Raw genomic sequence first — 17490 nt, 5'->3', positions numbered from 1 at the left:
CTTAGGTCTACCCGGCAACCCAAAACAGCTGAATGTGCCGCAGAAATTCCAGTTTTTTATCAGCGCCGGGATAAACTTGCCCTGGATAACAGAGGTTGGCCTATGTGGGAATGAGAGTTGCTGTACCACTCAAGCTCAGAGCTGAAGTATTAGAGCAGCTACATGCCAGTCATCTATGATCAAAGTGAAAGCGATGGTTCAAAGCTTTGTCTGGTAGCTTAGGACAGATCAGCCGATCAAGCAGCTCGCCATGCTCTGTTCGGGATGCCAACACATCCAGAAGATGCCAAGAATAGCGCCTCTCCATCCCTAGGAATGGCCTGCATTGCACTGGCAGAGGAATCTTGTGGATTTTGCCAAACGATTTGTTCTGCACAAATTTCTTGGTAGTAGTGGATAAATCTGCAAAGTAGTGTTACCACCCCAAAAGCCTCTATTGTAGCCTCGCACACTGCTGATGTTTTGAGAAGACTCTTCTCAAGGACTGGTCTTCCAGAACACTCAGTCAGTGACAATGGACCACAGTTTGTTGCGGAACAGGTTCAGCCATTCCTGAAATGAAATGGAACAAGTCTTTGTGGAAAGGTTTGTCCAGAGTCTAAAGAATGAACTGTGAGCAATATCAACAGAACAAACTATACTGACACCAGATAAGAAGCTCGCCAACTTCCTCATTGCATAATGCAATGCAACACCCTCCAATCCAACATCTCACTGGCTGTGCTGTTCCTGGGTTGTCCATTGTGCTTACATTTGGATCTCCTCAAACCCAGTCTCAAGAGTATGCAGGATAAACAGCTGAGACAAACTGAGGACTGCTCAAACAAGGTGGTTCAATGTTTCACTGCTGGACAAGCTATCCTGGTAAGGGACTACAGTAGTAATCAAAAATGGGTATCTGGAAAGATTAAGGACAGGAATGGAAGGCTCTCCTACACAGTGAAGATTGCATCTGATGTCTTCTGGAGATGAAGCAACAATCATTTCAGGAGAGCAGAGTCAATTGTTAGAGAAGGAAGGTGGCGAGAGCTGTCAGAACAACTTTCTGCAGTCTCAGAGTCAACTCCTACAACCACCATGAAGGTGGTCCCAGAAGCAGAGATTGTTTCACAGCCACAACTCTCGCCTGCCGAACACATTGATCCTTCTTGTCAGGAAAGATGTTATCCCGCAAGAATAAGAAAGGCTCCTCAGTGATTAATTACTATGAGCATTGCATTACATATTTGAGTTGAGAAGCATTCTATATTGAGTTAAAGTTTATAGCTAAACAGGGAGGTGTGCATTGTATTTAATATTTCAGTAATACTTGAGTAATATTGTTAATATAATTTTGTTTATGCATTCTTTGTTTGTACATTAATTCATTATGGGTTATATTTAAGAAAACATGTATATCATACATCATTACACCACCACATCATCTTTGAGCGGCTCGCTAAGTACAACTAAATATACACAGGTTATCCTTAGTCCCTTGTTTTTCTTTCAATTAGTTTAATGCTTTGGAGCTACAAAACATAACATGCAGCCCTCTCAAAGACTCCATGTCCATCCTATAGAGTGGTGACCAGAACTGCACACAATACTCCATGTATGGCCTACATAAAAATTCATATACTGTGACATGATTTCCTAACTTCTGTACTCAGCTGATGAAGACAAGCATGCTGAATTCCTTCTTTAACATCATATCCGCTTGTGTAGTCATGGGTTAAACTTTTTACACTCAGTGTTTCAAAGAGAGAAGATGACTTCCCATGTCAAAACATAAAGCAATTTGACAACTGCGCAGGCTAGCTTTCAGCAGGAATAAGTGATGCCATTGGGCATTTAGCATCACAAAACCCTGGGCACACCCTTGCATTGTAGGACCTCCATCAATGAGCCTCAAGCCTTCTGTCAATCATGCAAGGGACAGCTGGAGCTGGCCTGTGCATGTCGCTACGGTCAAACTCTCTGCATTGATTTGCTCAGTGCAAGTTTATTCATTAGTTGCATCAATTACCTTCAGGGACTGGCTAAGAAGTAGTCGTTTCTCTTCAGGGAGATGCTTGCTGAAGGCAGGATAAAATCTGCCATTTTTAATGCTGTCCTTGCTGATTACAAATCCATCCTTAATCCATCCTCTGTTCAAGTCAAAACTGTGTAAATAAGAAAAAAGCCTACCCCATACATTTCCTTTAAACTTTCACTCCTCCCCACTCCCACCCTGCCCACAGTAAATGCATGCCTTTCGAGTATTAGGCATTTTGACCCTGGGGGAAAATACCAGCTGTCTACTCTGTCTACGCCATTCCGCATTTTATAAATTTCTATCAGATTCCCCACAGCATTTGCTGCTCCTCACATGGTACATACTCCACTTACCGGCTTAAGATTTCACACAGTTATTCATTTTAAATTCTTCTTATTAGAATCCATGGAAGTAAAAAGTCAGATGCAAAGGTCAGGAACTAAAATGCTGATAGGAATTTGTAAAAATGCATTTTAGGTTGGCTGACCTGTCATGTCTCCTGCCAATGTGAAGCTGAGGTGAAAAAGGACAGAGGCATCTCAGGAGAAATTAGATAAACACAGAGGGAGAAAGGAAGAGAAGTCCATATCAATGTAAAGACTTGCTTATTTGTCATCCTTTATCCGAAAACTCAGTTGTTGCAAGTTATTTTATGTTTCAACATTCACCAATCACTGTTCCTCCTTGACAATGTGGCATGCAAAATATCAAATGCATTAACCTGGACAAGTACACTCAGTTGCCACTTTGTTAGGTACACCTGTATATCTGCTCATTAATGTAACTGTCTAATCCGCTAATCATATGCTAGCAATTCAATGCATAAAAGCATGAAGATATGGTCAAGAGGTTCAGTTGTTGTTCAGACCAAACATCAAATTGGGGAGGAGATATGATCTAAGCTTTGACCATGGAATGATTGTTGGTGCCAGATGGGTCGGTTTGATTATCTCTGCAATGCAGTGTCTAGAGTTTACGGAGAATGGCGCAGTAAACAAAAATATATCCAGTGAGCCCCAGTTCTATGGGCGAAAATGCCTTGAGGGAGGTTGGAGGAGAATGGCAAGACTGGTCCAAGCTGACAGGAAGGTGACAGTAACTTGGATAACTCCATGTTACAACAGTGTTGTGCAGAAGAAGATCTCTGAACACACAACACATTGAATTTTGAAGTGGATGGGCTATGCCAGCAAGGGATCACGAACATACTATCAAGGTCACCTTATAAAGTGGCCACTGAGTTAATGCGCATATCCACAAATATTATCATAAGCCATGCTTGTTTTTCCAGTTGATAGGTCGGGCGGGGAAAAAGTTCATGCATAACACAGGGCAGGCAAAAGTAGGGTGAACACTTCAAAAAGTGATATGTAACCCAGGTCTTTCCAAAATCACTCCAGACCTCTATCATTCCAGTAGAATTCTTCCCACCAAAACTCTAGCCCCCACTTTTTCCTGAAAGAAACCCTCCTATTGACCACGCAGACAACAGGAATTCTGCAGATGCTGGAAATTCAAGCAACACACATCAAAGTTGCTGGTGAACGCAGCAGGCCAGGCAGCATCTCTAGGAAGAGGCGTTAGTCCTGACGAAGGGTCTCGGCCTGAAAAGTCAACTGCGCCTCTTCCTAGAGATGCTGCCTGGCCTGCTGTGTTCACCAGCAACTTTGATGTGTGTTCCTCCTATTGACCATGAGTCTTATTCTTTCAAAGTGATCTCCTTTTCACTTGGTGGATTAACTTTCTGTGACATGACTCAAGGCTTAATGACCGTCTTTTATTTTTTAAATTTAAAGATGCAGCTTGAATAGGCCCTTCCAGCTCTTCAGGCCATACATCCAGCTACCACCGACTTAACCCTAGTCTAATCATGGGACGATTTACAACGACCAATTAATCTACTAACTAATACAATCACAAAAATAGAAAAATCTGCAGATACTGGAAATCCAAGCAACACACACACAAAATGCTGGAGGAACTCAGCAGGCGGGTCCTGATGAAGGGGCTCGGCCGGAAACATTAACTGTACTCTTTTCCATAGGTGCTGCCTGGCCTGCTGAGTTCCTCCAGCATCATGAAGATGTACAGGTTAGTAAGTTGTGGGCATACTATGTTGACAGCGGAAGCATGACAACACTTGCAGGCTGTCCCAACACATCCTCCGACAGGGTAGGCTATTGGTGTAAAATGACTCATTTCACTGTACAGTATGTTTCAATGTACCTTTGGCAAATGCAACAAATCTGAGCTCTTTCTTCTACAATGATACATTATTCTGAAGAACTTGCAAAGTAACCTAATGATTTGTGATTACTTATTGCACTTTCAAAGACATGTCATCCTTTTGACACCCAAACAAGCATAATGCAGGAAACACAACAGCAGAATCGGGAGGAAGAAAATGTGAGATGATCCTTCTTCTCTAGATAATATTTATCTGGACTGAGTAAACCTGCACAGGGGAAACAGCCTTTAGAAGTTGAGTTAATTTAGCATAAATTAATACAATACAATGCATACTGAATGCATGCATTAAATGAGACTCAGGCACGTTTGTATGTAAGAGTTAAGAAGGCCTGTTCCTTTAATATTAGACTCTGGCAAAACTGCATTTGAAAGATAGTGTAAATTCTAATCTTCCTACCGAAGGCATGTGTTTTCTCCAGATACTCCAATTTCCTCCCACAGTCCAAAGTTGGATCAGTTAGTAGGATCTCTGGTCATTATAAATTGTCCTGCGATTAGGGTAGGGTTAAATCAGGAGCTACTGAGCGGCACAGCTCAAAGAGCTGGAAGAGTCTATTCCACATTATATCTCAATAAATAAATAAATATAGACTTGTGATCCCAGTAGTGCAGTGAAGAATCAGCAGATTGATTCCACAGATGGTTGGTTTATTATACGAGGGAAGTTTAAACAGACTAAGCTTGTATATTTTTGAAAATGCAAACAACAGGAATTCTGCAGATGCTGGAAATTCAAGCAACACACATCAAAGTTTCTGGTGAACGCAGCAGGCCAGGCAGCATCTCTAGGAAGAGACCCTGACGAAGGGTCTCAGCCTGAAACGTCAACTGTACCTCTTCCTAGAGATGCTGCCTGGCCTGCTGCGTTCACCAGCAACTTTGATGTGTGTTGCTTGTATATTTTGGAGTTTAGATGAATGAGATTTGTTCTCATTGACAAAGGCAAAATTATTACGGAGTGTCGATGGATAGAGTTCCTCGAGCTGGTGTGTCTTGTGGATCACAAGGACAATCAGTATAAGGTAACAGACATGAAAATACTGACCTCAGAGAAACATCTTTGCTCAGAAACTTGGAAGAATGTGGAAATCACTACTCCATGGAGTGGTTAAGGGGGGAAACAATAGAAAATTATTTGAAAGAAGGCTGGATATGCTCAAGACAAGGAATAGAATAGGGAGCTAATGAAGTCTGATAAGGAAGTGACTAAGGAAAACTAAGGAAATACATGATCTGCCTTCATTTTCAGAAATCTCTGGAACATTCTGTCTGAAAATGTATAAGTAATGAAAAATGCCCAAAATCATCTTCTGCATAAAAAAGCCCATGCATCTGCTGTAATTAGCCCACTGCATTCAGCGGGTCAACCAGATTTCACTTTATAGAATGCAGGAGATATTAATTTAAGTGAATACTTTAGCTCCAGTGGACATATCAGCTTTTTTAAAACAATCTTTAGTTGCTTAATGACAAGTTCCAAAAATTATGTTCTATTTCTCATGCTCATTGCATATCAATGATGTGCTTTTCCACTTTATCAACCAAGTGGTCCCAAGCCAAGTATCACACACTCTCTACACATAGAATATAAATCTCCCTCTATGCCTTAATGGTGGTATAAGAATCTCTCTGCATAACCTCTGTAAAATATTTTTTTATTGAGAACCCATATTGCCTATGGCTCCTCTGTGCAGTGGTTAGCGCTGAGTTATGAGCAATTTCATACCAATAGCTTGCATACCTCTGGGAGCGTAAGACCTTACAAAATGGCAGCAATATTAGACATTAAGACATAGAAGGAGCCCACTGTGTCAGCAAGCAGGCACTTTTTAAGTTTGTTTGGCTACCTGTATAATTAAATCATTTCTATTAAAAATAAACCTAGTGTGCTGGAAATTTATCCATGAGTATAAAATATGGAAAGAGAGACCATCAAATCAGCACCTTATTGATTTAGACAACAGTAAGTGTTCCCTTAACACTGCTAATTCCCTTAATTATAGACCAGAAATGAAGTTATTGATAGCAAAACAAGGAAAACCAATCAAAGCACGTCAATCTGTATGAAGCATGGAGTCAAACACTCAGAGATCACTACAGCACAGAAGCAGGAACTTCAGCCCCCCAGTCCATGCCTAACCATTCATCTGACTCATTCCGTCAACTTGAACATGAATCATAGCACTCCATACACCTCCACCGTGTACCTATTCAAATTTCTCTTAAATGTTGAATCAACCCTGTATCCACCACTTGTGTTGGCAACTCGTTCCACACTCTTACCACCCTCTGAGTGAAGAAGTTCTCCCTGATATTCCCCTTAAATATTTCATCTTTCATCCTTAACCTCTAGTGGGAGTCTCAGCCAGCCTCAGAGGGAAAAAAAACCTGCTTGTATTTACCTTATCTATACTCCTCATAATTTTGTATACCTCTATCAAATCTCCCTCAGACTTCTATGTTCTAGGAAATAAAGTGCTAACCTATTCAACCTTTCCCCATAACTGAGGTACTCAAGAACTGGCAAAATCCTTGTCAATTTTCTCTGTTCTCTTTCAATATTGTTCATAGTTTTCCTGTAGGTAGATGACCAAAGTTGCACATAAAATCCCAACACCTATATTCAAAGTATAGTTTTATGAAGGACAATCTGCCAAAAGCTTTCTTTATGATATCTCTCTACCTGTGACACATCTTTCAAGGAATTATGGACCTGTATACCCAGACCTATCTGCTCTACCACTCTTTTCAGAGTTCTACTGCTCACCATGTAGGACCTACCCTGGTTGCTCATCCCAAAGTGCAACAGCTCACACTTGTTTGTATTAAATTCCATCTACATTTTTCAGTCCATTCTATTATTCCACCTGGTCCCAATCCTGTTTCAAGCTTTGGTAGTCTTCCTTGTTGTCTACTAATCTTGGTGATATCCAGAAAATATTGATCCAGTTTACCACGTTATCATCCAGATCATTGATATAGTTAATAATCAACAATAGACCCTGCACCAATCCCTGTGGCACAGCACTAGTTACAGGCCTCCAGTAAGAGAGGCAACCGTCTGCTACCACTCTCTGGTTTCTCCTGTGGTGCCACTGTCTAATTCAATTTCTTACCACATCTTGAATGCGAAGCGACTGAACCTTCTTGACCAAACTCTCATGTGCGACCTTGTCAACGGCTTTGTGTTGCCTTAATAGTAACTTCCTCAAAACTTTCTATAAGATTTGTTAGACACAACCTACCACGCACAAAGCCATGATGACCATTCCTAACCAGTTTCTGTCTGTCCAAAATTTATATATCTTGTCCCTTAGAATATTTTTCAATAGCTTTCCACTTACTGATGTCAGGCTCACTAGCCAATAATTTCTTGGCTTATACTCACAGTCTTTCTTAAACAATGGAACCACATTAGCTATTCTCCAAACCTTCAGCTTCTAGCATGTGGCTAAGGATGTTTTAAATATCTCTGCTAAGGTCCCTGCAATTTCTGCACTTACCTCCCACAGAATCCAAGGGAATATCTTGTCAGGGCCAGAGGATCTGTCCACCCTAGTTTGCTTCGAAAGAGCAAACAGCTACCCCTCTGTAATCTGTATAGGGTCCATGACCTCGTGCCTCACTTCTGTAGACTCTGTATCTGTATCCTGAGTAAATACAGATGCAAAAAACAAAAAATCCATTTAAGATCTCCTCCATCTCTTTCAGCTCCACGCAAAGATTACCACTCTGATCTTCCAGAGGACTAATTTTGTCCCTTGATATCATTTTCCTTTTAGTACATCTGTAGAAGCCTTTAGGATTCCCCTTCACCTTGTCTACTAGAGCAATGTCATGGCTTCTTTTAGCCCTCCTGATTTCCTTCTTGAGTGTTCTCTTGCATTTCTCACATTCTTCAAGTACCTTATTTGTTCCTACCTCTCTATACCTGCTATGCACCTTCTTCCTTTACTTAACCGGGGCCTCAATATCTCTTGAAAATCTAGGTTCCTTAAACCTGTTAACCATGCCTTTTATTCTGACAGAAACATACAAACATTTTACTCTCAAAGTTTCACTTTTAAAAGCCTTCCACATACCAAGTAACCCTTTGCCAGAAAACAACCCAAACCATACTTTCAGATCCTTTCCGATACCATCAAAATTGGCCTTTCTCCAATTTAGAATCTCAACTCAAGTTCAAGACCTCTCTATTTCCATAGTTACTTTGAAGGTAATGACATTTTGATCACTAAATCCACCTAAAAAATAGGGAGAAGCTTCAAAAGCACTAAATCTGCAGTCCTTCTGGCCAGTTCTAAAAGTTATTACCTTGGTTTATTCGGCAGTTTTTTTCCTATATCGCTCTTGTTGAAGGTAGTTATTGCACAGTATCAAATTGGTGATCAGTGTGGATTTCTCAGCATCAGCTTTTGGCTTTATTCTGAGCGTGGAGGTGAATTTGTACATGATTCTTAATCTACAGTCAAATAGCAAGGCCAAGCCATGGCAGTCCTCTTGATTACAGTGTTAATTGTTGGGAGGTCAAATATGTTCCAAATATCGGTGCTCCATTAATGGGGTAAACAGCAAGCCTGACAAATGTGCTCCTGCCAATAATGGTGAAGTAAACAAAAGCTTGTATAATCCCATCAATAATTAACATAGAGCAGGATGGCCCTGGGGACAGAGAAGGAAGAATTGAAAATCTTTCAACCATGAGCCCAAAACAGCTATGTAAATATAACTGGTTATAAATATGATTGGAAAAGCACATTCCAGGCCTCAGGAATCAGCTGAGTATCTGCAGGATACCTCTTCTTTTTCAAACTTGTCATAGATAAATAATTCACAAAGAACATTGCATCAATATGGCTTAATTTTAAAAGGAGACATTATGTACATCTTTGAAATCCTGTATTATAGGCAGATTTTGAATGCTGACATGGTTAAGCATGAGATTTTATAGCAAATGGACATTTGGTGGTAATGCAGGATTTGATTCACTGGAAGAATTCAAGGATTCTGCCAGAGAAGTAAGTGGGTCCACTTTTGGGATTTTCAGCAAAGGCTGAGTTTTAGCTTCCGGCCTTAATTTGAATTAACTTATTCTCCTGATAAATATCCCTTTGCTTATCCTTTCTCGATTATGGATCATTTTTACGGTAATTTCTGATTAACCAGTGGGGAGCCAATTATATGTGGGTATGAGTCTCGAAGATCAATTTCTGCTGGGTAAGAGATTTAAATTAGATTAATTGAATTGAAATTGCAAACCACAAAAAGTACCTGGATGATTCTTCTGATTTTAATTTGTACCTTTGAAACCCCAGGACAAAGTTTTATGCGTCATTGCCCCTGCTTCAAGAAACCTTTACTGTTGTTATCTGAGTTTTCCACCTAATACACAGAATTGTTACCTGGTAATGTCAGTCTGGTCCACTTATGGTTCCAGAATCACTTGTTGGTTTCAAATTAAATTTCTTTACGGTTGCATCACCTCTCTCAACATCTGCAGCTCACTGCAGCCTACAGTTACAAGCACAACATTCTCAAAGACACAAAAGGTCCATAGTTTCAAGTTCAAATTTAAGGCAAATTTATTATTAAAATACGTATTGTATATGTCACTATATACTACCATAAGATTCATTCTCCTGTAGGCATTCACAGTAGATATAGAAAAATACAATGGAATCATTGAAAAACTACAATAGACAAAGATGGACAAGCAATGCAAAAGACCTGTGCAAATACAAAGAACGCAATATAATAATTATTAATATTGAAAACATGAGTTGTAGAGTCCTTGAATGTGAGCCTATAGGTCGTGGAATTAGTTCAGTGTTGAGGTGAGTGCAGTTATCCACATTGCTTCAGGAATTAAATTGCTGTTTGAATCATACGATAGAATCACACAATCATACACTATCTCATAATATACATTCATATTCAAAAATCACTTTGAGTACTGAAAGGGACATATGACAGTGTTTCCATTTAAAAAATCATCACAGAAAAAAGGACTTTTTGGCTGGAGTATGATATACTGGAAATGACATGTCACCTGCCACATGATAGTGTGAGAATGACACATACCGCACCTATGGGACTGAGGGCAGCACAGAACTGAGATCATTTTAATTCAAGTCAGGATCTCTGAACCATTATTTGTAGGGTGCATTTCCTTTTTCTTCTCTAATCCTTCAGCTGTTTCTCAAGAACCTGCTTCTCAGATGAACAAAGGACTAATTGATAATAATGGATTGCTTTTCAGTGATGTATTGATTGTATTTTTATCACTTCATTGTGCATCTGTAATCGATGAAAATTTGTTGATTATTATTTCACAATACTTCCAAATAATTTGTGGCATTCTCCACTACTGTCACATCCAAAAAGGAATATCAAGGGCATGAACAAGATGTCTCTTCTCTACCATAAGCTCCTCGAGCTCTCAACATTTGGAAGTGAGACTTGATAGGATTTCTCCTCCCCAGAAATCCCAGTGTTTCTGTATTCCCTATGAACCTCTATATGCATATTTGTAACAAAGAATTTAAAGCCTGCATTGTAACAGTTTCATTGTTTTACTTTGAATATCCAGTTAATGAGCAGCGGTGAGACACAATGAATTCTGAAGTCTCTCCCAACCTGCCCCATAAGGGAATGACAACAGCTACTTAATGTCTGGAAAAATTACTAAATGATCCTGTTCCTTGGATTTTGTATGGATCAAGATTGGGATAAAACAGTCCACTAATTGCTCATCCAATGACAGAACTAGACTTCAAATATACGGACTGTATAAAAAGAATTTTTGAGAAAACCTCACTTGAATCTAACAAGCTGATCTTATAAGTTTCTTGCTCAAATATTACAGTTTACATAATGTATAATTTAATGTCATGAGTAATTAATTTTTAAAAAGTGACTGATGTTGCTCCTGTTTCCTGCAGGGACATCGGTGATGCAGGTGACTGCTTCAGATGCGGATGATCCAACATATGGAAGCAGTGCAAGGTTGTTATACAGTCTAGTGGAGGACCAGGACCAATTCACAGTGGATCTCAAGACTGGTAGGTAGGAGCTGCACCTTGTCCTGAATACAGTTCTTGCTATAGGAAAGAAATACCAGGCTCTAATAGCTTTTCCACATTGTCATGATTTCTTAGATAGGTATATTTATTGTCTCTGGGTCTCAAATTTGTCAGAATATTTCCATTATGACAGAATATCCTTACATAATGATTAAAATGTATTGTTCTCCCCCTGTCTACACCTATCATCTTCTCTCACGTATGTGATTCTTAAATATCCTTATTCTTCACCTTTTCCTTTTCACAACTGCTCTTGTTTCCTGATCTCTGTGCATTTTGTCTTATTCTCCAATGTTTTTCTTTGTGGCTCCCTATCTCTCTTCCTTCAGTCAATTTCCTTTTTCTCTTCTGTGTCTTACACATTCTTTCTTTTCTATACATTCCCCTTTGGTGTTTTACTCCTTCATTCTCCCTCTTTTTTGTTTCCTTGGTTTTCTTTCCATCACATTTATTTCTTCTCTTGCCGTCCCTTTCTTGCTCCTTCCCCATGCCCTTCCATTCGTGTCACACAGTCCATTATTAGGACCTGGAATATTGGAATAATACAGGCAACAGGATCATCCTCTTTTGTAAAAGAATTGATGAACCTTTTTCTTCCAATCAATGGAGAGCATGACCTCATTAGTCTATAATCAACAATTGAAATTATTCAAACTGTTTGATTTTTGGCACTGTGTTTTAAATACTCCTCCTAACTGATATTTGACATGCCATTTGCTATTTCAACTGAAAAGTCATCTTATTTATCAACGTTCTGGGAAAGTGTACCTTGCACTAACGTTCTGGGAAAGTGTACCTAACACAACTTTAGGACAGGATTATTAGCAACACACAAAGTGTTGGAGGAGCTCAGTAAATCAGGTAGCATCAATGGAGGGGAATAAACAGTCAATATTTCTGAATCCAGATGAAGGACCTCGACCCAAAATATCATCGGTCCATTTCTCCTGCATAGATGCTGCTTGACCTGCTGAATTCTTCCAGAGTTTGTGTGTTACTCCAGATTCTATACTCTCTTGTGTCTCCAGGCAGGATTATTACTCTGGAACACTGGGTGTTATCTTATGTTTCTATATGGTAACCATACTTTGCAGTACAAATTGATCAGTAGTTCCTATTTCACTCTTGTTATTCCTGAGATGTATAAAATACTTTTTCAATTGAAATTAAAATGTTGGAAATATTCAGCAAGACAAACAGTAACTGTAGGAGTAGATGTACAGAAAACGTTGCAGGTCAAGGACTCTTCTTGAAATTAGTTAAAGGAAGGTTTAAATAAAAAATAACTTTAAATTGCAGAGAAAGTGGGAAGAAGGGATTGGACAAAAGGAAAACCTGTTATAGCATGTGTCCAAGTCAAATAGTTTAATGAAGCAATTAGTGTTGATTATACTTTTGGGTCTATCTGTCCAATTGGAGAAAGAGAAACTGCACCAATGTCTTGTTTCAGTCTATCCGGGCTAGTCGGTGTTCGGTGAGCTGGAGGAGTTTTTGTATGGAATGCTTCAGATCTTAGGGAGACCTAATGTGACAGCTTCATTGCTGAAGCACTATCACTGAACAGCACATCCAAGTTCAGTTGTAGATCAGGAGGTTGATTATCTGTCTTGGCCTGGGGACATGCTGGTCTAAGATTTCTGTCAGCTGGCTCCAGTCATGTTAATGTAGTGAGCGAGAAGTTGGGAGAAGGAGACACATAAGCAATCAAACGTTGGCTGTTGTCTCTGTGGCATTGGCAGCAGGGCCACACAGAGGTCAAATAAGCAAGAATCAATTAAATGCAGTAGTTGTAATTTGATGGTTTATTCATAAAAATACACTTCAATGTGTTCAAGTCACCAAGAAGAGAAAATCTTCAGATGCTGGAAATCCAAGCAGCACACACAAAGTGCTGAAGGAGCTCAGCAGGCCTGGCAGCATCTATGGAAAAAAAGTACAGTTGACTTTTTGGGCCAAGACCCTTTGGCAGGACTGGAGAAAAAAGAAAGATGAGAAGCAGATTTAAAAGGTGAGGGAGTGAAGAATAAAACACAAGGAGATGGGTGAAACTGGGAGGGTAAGGGATAAAGTAAAGAGCTGGGAAGTTGATTGGTGGAAGATATACAGGGCTGGAGAAGAGGGAGTCTGATAGGAGAAGACAGAAGGTCATGGAAGAAAGAAAAGGGGTGAGAAGTACCAAAGGGAGGCGATGGGCAGGCAAGAAGATAAGATAAGAGAGGGAAGAAGGAATGGGGAATTCGGGAATGGTGAAGGAGGTGAGGGGGGGGAGCTATTACCGGAAATTCGTGAAATTGATGTTCTTGTCATCAGGTTGGAGGCTACCCAGATGGAATATAATGTGCTGTTCCTCCAACCTGAGTGTGGCCTCAATGCAACAGTAGAGGAAGCCATGGATTGACATAGCAACACACATCAAAGTTGCTGGTGAACACAGCAGGCCAGGCAGCATCTCTAGGAAGAGGTACAGTGGACGTTTCAGGCCGAGACCCTTCGTCAGGACTAACTGAAGGAAGAGTTAGTAAGGGATTTGAAAGTGGGAGGGGGAGGGGGAGGGGGAGATCCAAAATGATAGGAGAAGACAGGAGGGGAGGGATGGAGCCAAGAGCTGGACAGGTGATTGGCAAAGGGAATATGAGAGGATCATGGGACAGGAGGCCCAGGGAGAAAGACGGGGTGGGGGGGGGGGGGAACCCAGAGGGACAGAGGGAGAAAAATGAGAGTGAGAGAAAGAATGTGGGTTTAAAAATAAATAACGGATGGGGTACGAGGGGGAGGTGGGGCATTAGCGGAAGTTAGAGAAGTCAGTGTTCATTGCATCAGGTTGGAGGCTACCCAGACGGAATATAAGGTGCTGTTCCTCCAACCTGAGTGTGGCTTCATCTTTACAGTAGAGGAGGCCGTGGATAGACATGTCAGAATGGGAATGGGATGTGGAATTAAAATGTGTGGCAATGTGTGTTGCTTGAATTTCCATATTGCAGAATTCCTGTTGTTCATGGATTGTCATATTGGAGTGGGAATGAGAAGTGATATTAAAACGGGTGGCCACTGGGAGATCCCACTTCTTCTGGTGGATGAAGCTTAGGTGCTCGATGTAACGGTCTCCCAATTTACATTGGGTCTCTCCGATAAACATGCATGTCGGTTCTTACCCTATCCTACCAGCGATAGGGTTCCTCTTGTCCTCACCTACCACCCCACCAGCCTCCATGTCCAGCATGTAATTCTCTGGAACTTCCACCATATCCAATGGGATCCCACGATCAAAGACATCTTTCCCTCCCCCCCGCCCCCACTTTCTGCTTTCCTCAGGGATCGCTCCCTATGCGACTCCCATGTCTATTTGTCCCTCCCCACTGATCTCTCTCCTGGCATTTATCCTTGCAAGTGGAACAAGTGCTCCACCTGCCCCTGCACATCCTTACTCACTACCATTCAGGGCCCTAAACAGTCCTTACAGAAGAGTTTACACTTCACTTGTGAGTCTGTTGGGGTCATATACTGTGCTCGGTGCTCCCGGTGTGGCCTCCTGTGTATCGGTGAGACCCGGTGTAGATTGGGAGACCGTTTTACCCAGGGGTTCCCAACTTTTCTTGCACCGTGGACCGGTGGGGGTGGGGGTGGCGGTGAGGTGTTCAAATAGGGTTGCCAACTTTCTCACTCCCAAATAAGGGACAAAAGTAGCAGTCAAATACAGGACACTTGTGTTTACCCTGACAAAGACTACCATGACCATGAAGCCTTGCACGGGCACCCGTGTGCGTATGCGTGACGTGCACATACGTGACGTGTGGATGGGTGTACGTGCCGATTTTTTCTACAAATTGGTTTTGGCTTAATCTCCCAATTCTGATAAGTGAAACTACACTGTGCATATATTACTTCTACTTTAAATCTTTAAATAGGCGATGTATTTATCATATCATTCCTGCTTTTACTATATATTAGTGTTATTTTAGGTTTTATGTGTTATTTGGTATGATTTGGTAGGTTATTTTTTGGGTTTGGGAGCGCTCAAAAATTTTTCCCATATAAATTAATGGTAATTGCTTTTTCGCTTTACACCATTTTGGCATGAAGGGTTTCATAGGAACACTCTACCTTAGCGGGGAAAATACGGGACAAGGGCAGTCCCGTATGGGACAAACCAATTTAGCCCAATATACAGGATGTCCTGGCTAATACGGGACAGCTGGCAAACCTGTGTTCAAGTTCAACAGTGCGTGACAGGGAATGAGGAAAGGTGCAGCTGACTCATATCGTTTCATATCGCCAAATCATATCGTTTCCGCGCGGCTCGGTAGCACATGCTTTGCAGCTCGGTACCGGTTCGTGGCCCGGTGGTTGGGGACCACTGGTTTTACAGAGCACCTACGCTCCGTCCACCAGAAGAGGTGGGATCTTCCAGTAGCCACCCATTTTAATTGCACTTCCCATTCCCATTCTGAAATGTCTATCCTTGGCTTCCTCTACTGTTGCAATGAGACCACACTCAGGTTGGAGGAACAACACCTTATCTGGGTAACCTCATCTGGGTAACCTCTGACCTAATGGCATGAACATCGATTTCTCGAACTTCTGGTAATGCCCACCCACTCTCTCCTTCACCATTTCCCATCCCCTTTTTCCTTTCTCACCTTATCTCCATGCCTGCCCATCGCCTCCTTCTGGTGTTCTTCCCCACTTTTCTTTCGCCCATGGCCATCTGTTCTTTCCTTTCAGACTCCCCCTTCCAGCCATGTATCTCTTTCACCAATCAACTTCCCACCTCTTAACTTCTTCTCTCCCCTCTCCCAGTTTCACCTTGTGGTTCTCTCTCTCCTCCCTTTTATCTCTCTCCTCATCTTTTTTTTCTCCAGTCCTGGCAAAGGGTCTCGGCCTGAAAAGATGACTACTTTTATCCACAGATACTGCCTGGCCTGCCGAGTTCCTCCAGCAATTTGTGTGAGTTACTTTCATGTGGCACTGTATTTATCTGGATGACATTTTGCGGAGAGATGTCCGAGAGATATTTTTACTCAAGTTGATCTTTAATTCTTTCTCTAAAACCTGTTCAGTCAACCACCACCTACTTTTATACAGCATGTCTAATGTAACGTAAGACAATGCTCCTTCAATAAATTTCAGATACCCTTCCTAATTCATTCTTCTTCAGTTTAACATTCATGAATGTTGAAAAAATGTTTCTGACATTAAAAGGTGACATTAATAGGTGAACTGTTCATGATGTAGGTGCTTCGAAGTCAGGCTGACTTCGAAATTAGAATGCCCATTAACATCTTTTAAGAAGATATTTGGTCCATGTTGAGTAACATTGTGTTCCATCATGCCGAAATGATCAGCAATGGTGTTTGAAGAACGGAAGATTTTGAGTCTATTATCTTTGAAATAATATCTGACAGAAATGCAATAATAGATGACAAGAAAAATATATTGAAATTTGTTGCAGGTGGAGATAACATATATGGGTAGTACTTGAATGAATAAATGATAAAATAAATTATCTAAATTGGCACCCAGTGTATTGACAGTGTTCTTCTCTCAGGTGTGAAATTTATGGTTATGTCACAGCAGTGTGTTAAACTGCATGAACTAGTGTTTATTCCAGATAATTACAAATCTTGTCACACAGCAAAAAAGCATACAAATCATCCAATTATTTGTACTAGGTAAATAAAAAGAATGCAACAGAGGCTTGCATTTATTTAACACTCTTCATATTGAGACACCTCAAAGCATGAGGTGCTCAATGACGTACAGTCACTCATGCAGTGGAGGAAAGACAACAGCCAGTCGGTGCTCAGCATAGATCCCAGCCAGTGATGTGATACTGATAACAACTCGATCAGTATGTGGAAAGGTGAAAGTGTACTGTCTTGAAACAAGACATATCGAGATTAAGTAACCTAGAGGGTGAATGCTTCTCCTCTCTGATTTTTATTCTTAATGCGGCTGGATTCCAAGCACAAAGGCCCATCTACTTCTCCAGAGTCTCCCTCGTGTAGGTCTCCATTCTCTATGTGTGCGTATTTGCAGTGAAAATGATCAGGTCTTGGGGGAATAAGAAAACAGAGGTGACATTTGACTTGATCTCAAGGTACGTGTTTTGTAAAGATTAAAAGATATCAGTCAGGAATAGGA

At 40.9% G+C, this 17490-nt stretch overlaps 1 protein-coding gene across 2 annotated transcripts in view; it reads left to right on the top strand.

Moving 5' to 3' along the window:
* The window catches only part of LOC134342923 (cadherin-22-like), a 1022768-nt gene that overhangs the window by 511051 nt on the left and 494227 nt on the right, over positions 1-17490 (top strand). For both annotated transcript variants that reach the window (XM_063041624.1, XM_063041625.1), the window contains exon 4: positions 11209-11328. In XM_063041624.1, the coding sequence (XP_062897694.1) occupies positions 11209-11328 (120 nt within the window). The remainder of the gene's footprint in view (positions 1-11208; positions 11329-17490) is intronic.

The sequence above is a fragment of the Mobula hypostoma genome, chromosome 2, assembly GCF_963921235.1.
Source record: "Mobula hypostoma chromosome 2, sMobHyp1.1, whole genome shotgun sequence".
NCBI lineage: Eukaryota > Metazoa > Chordata > Chondrichthyes > Myliobatiformes > Myliobatidae > Mobula > Mobula hypostoma.
Note: the sequence above shows the minus strand (reverse complement) of the source record. Positions and strands in the feature narration are given on the sequence as shown.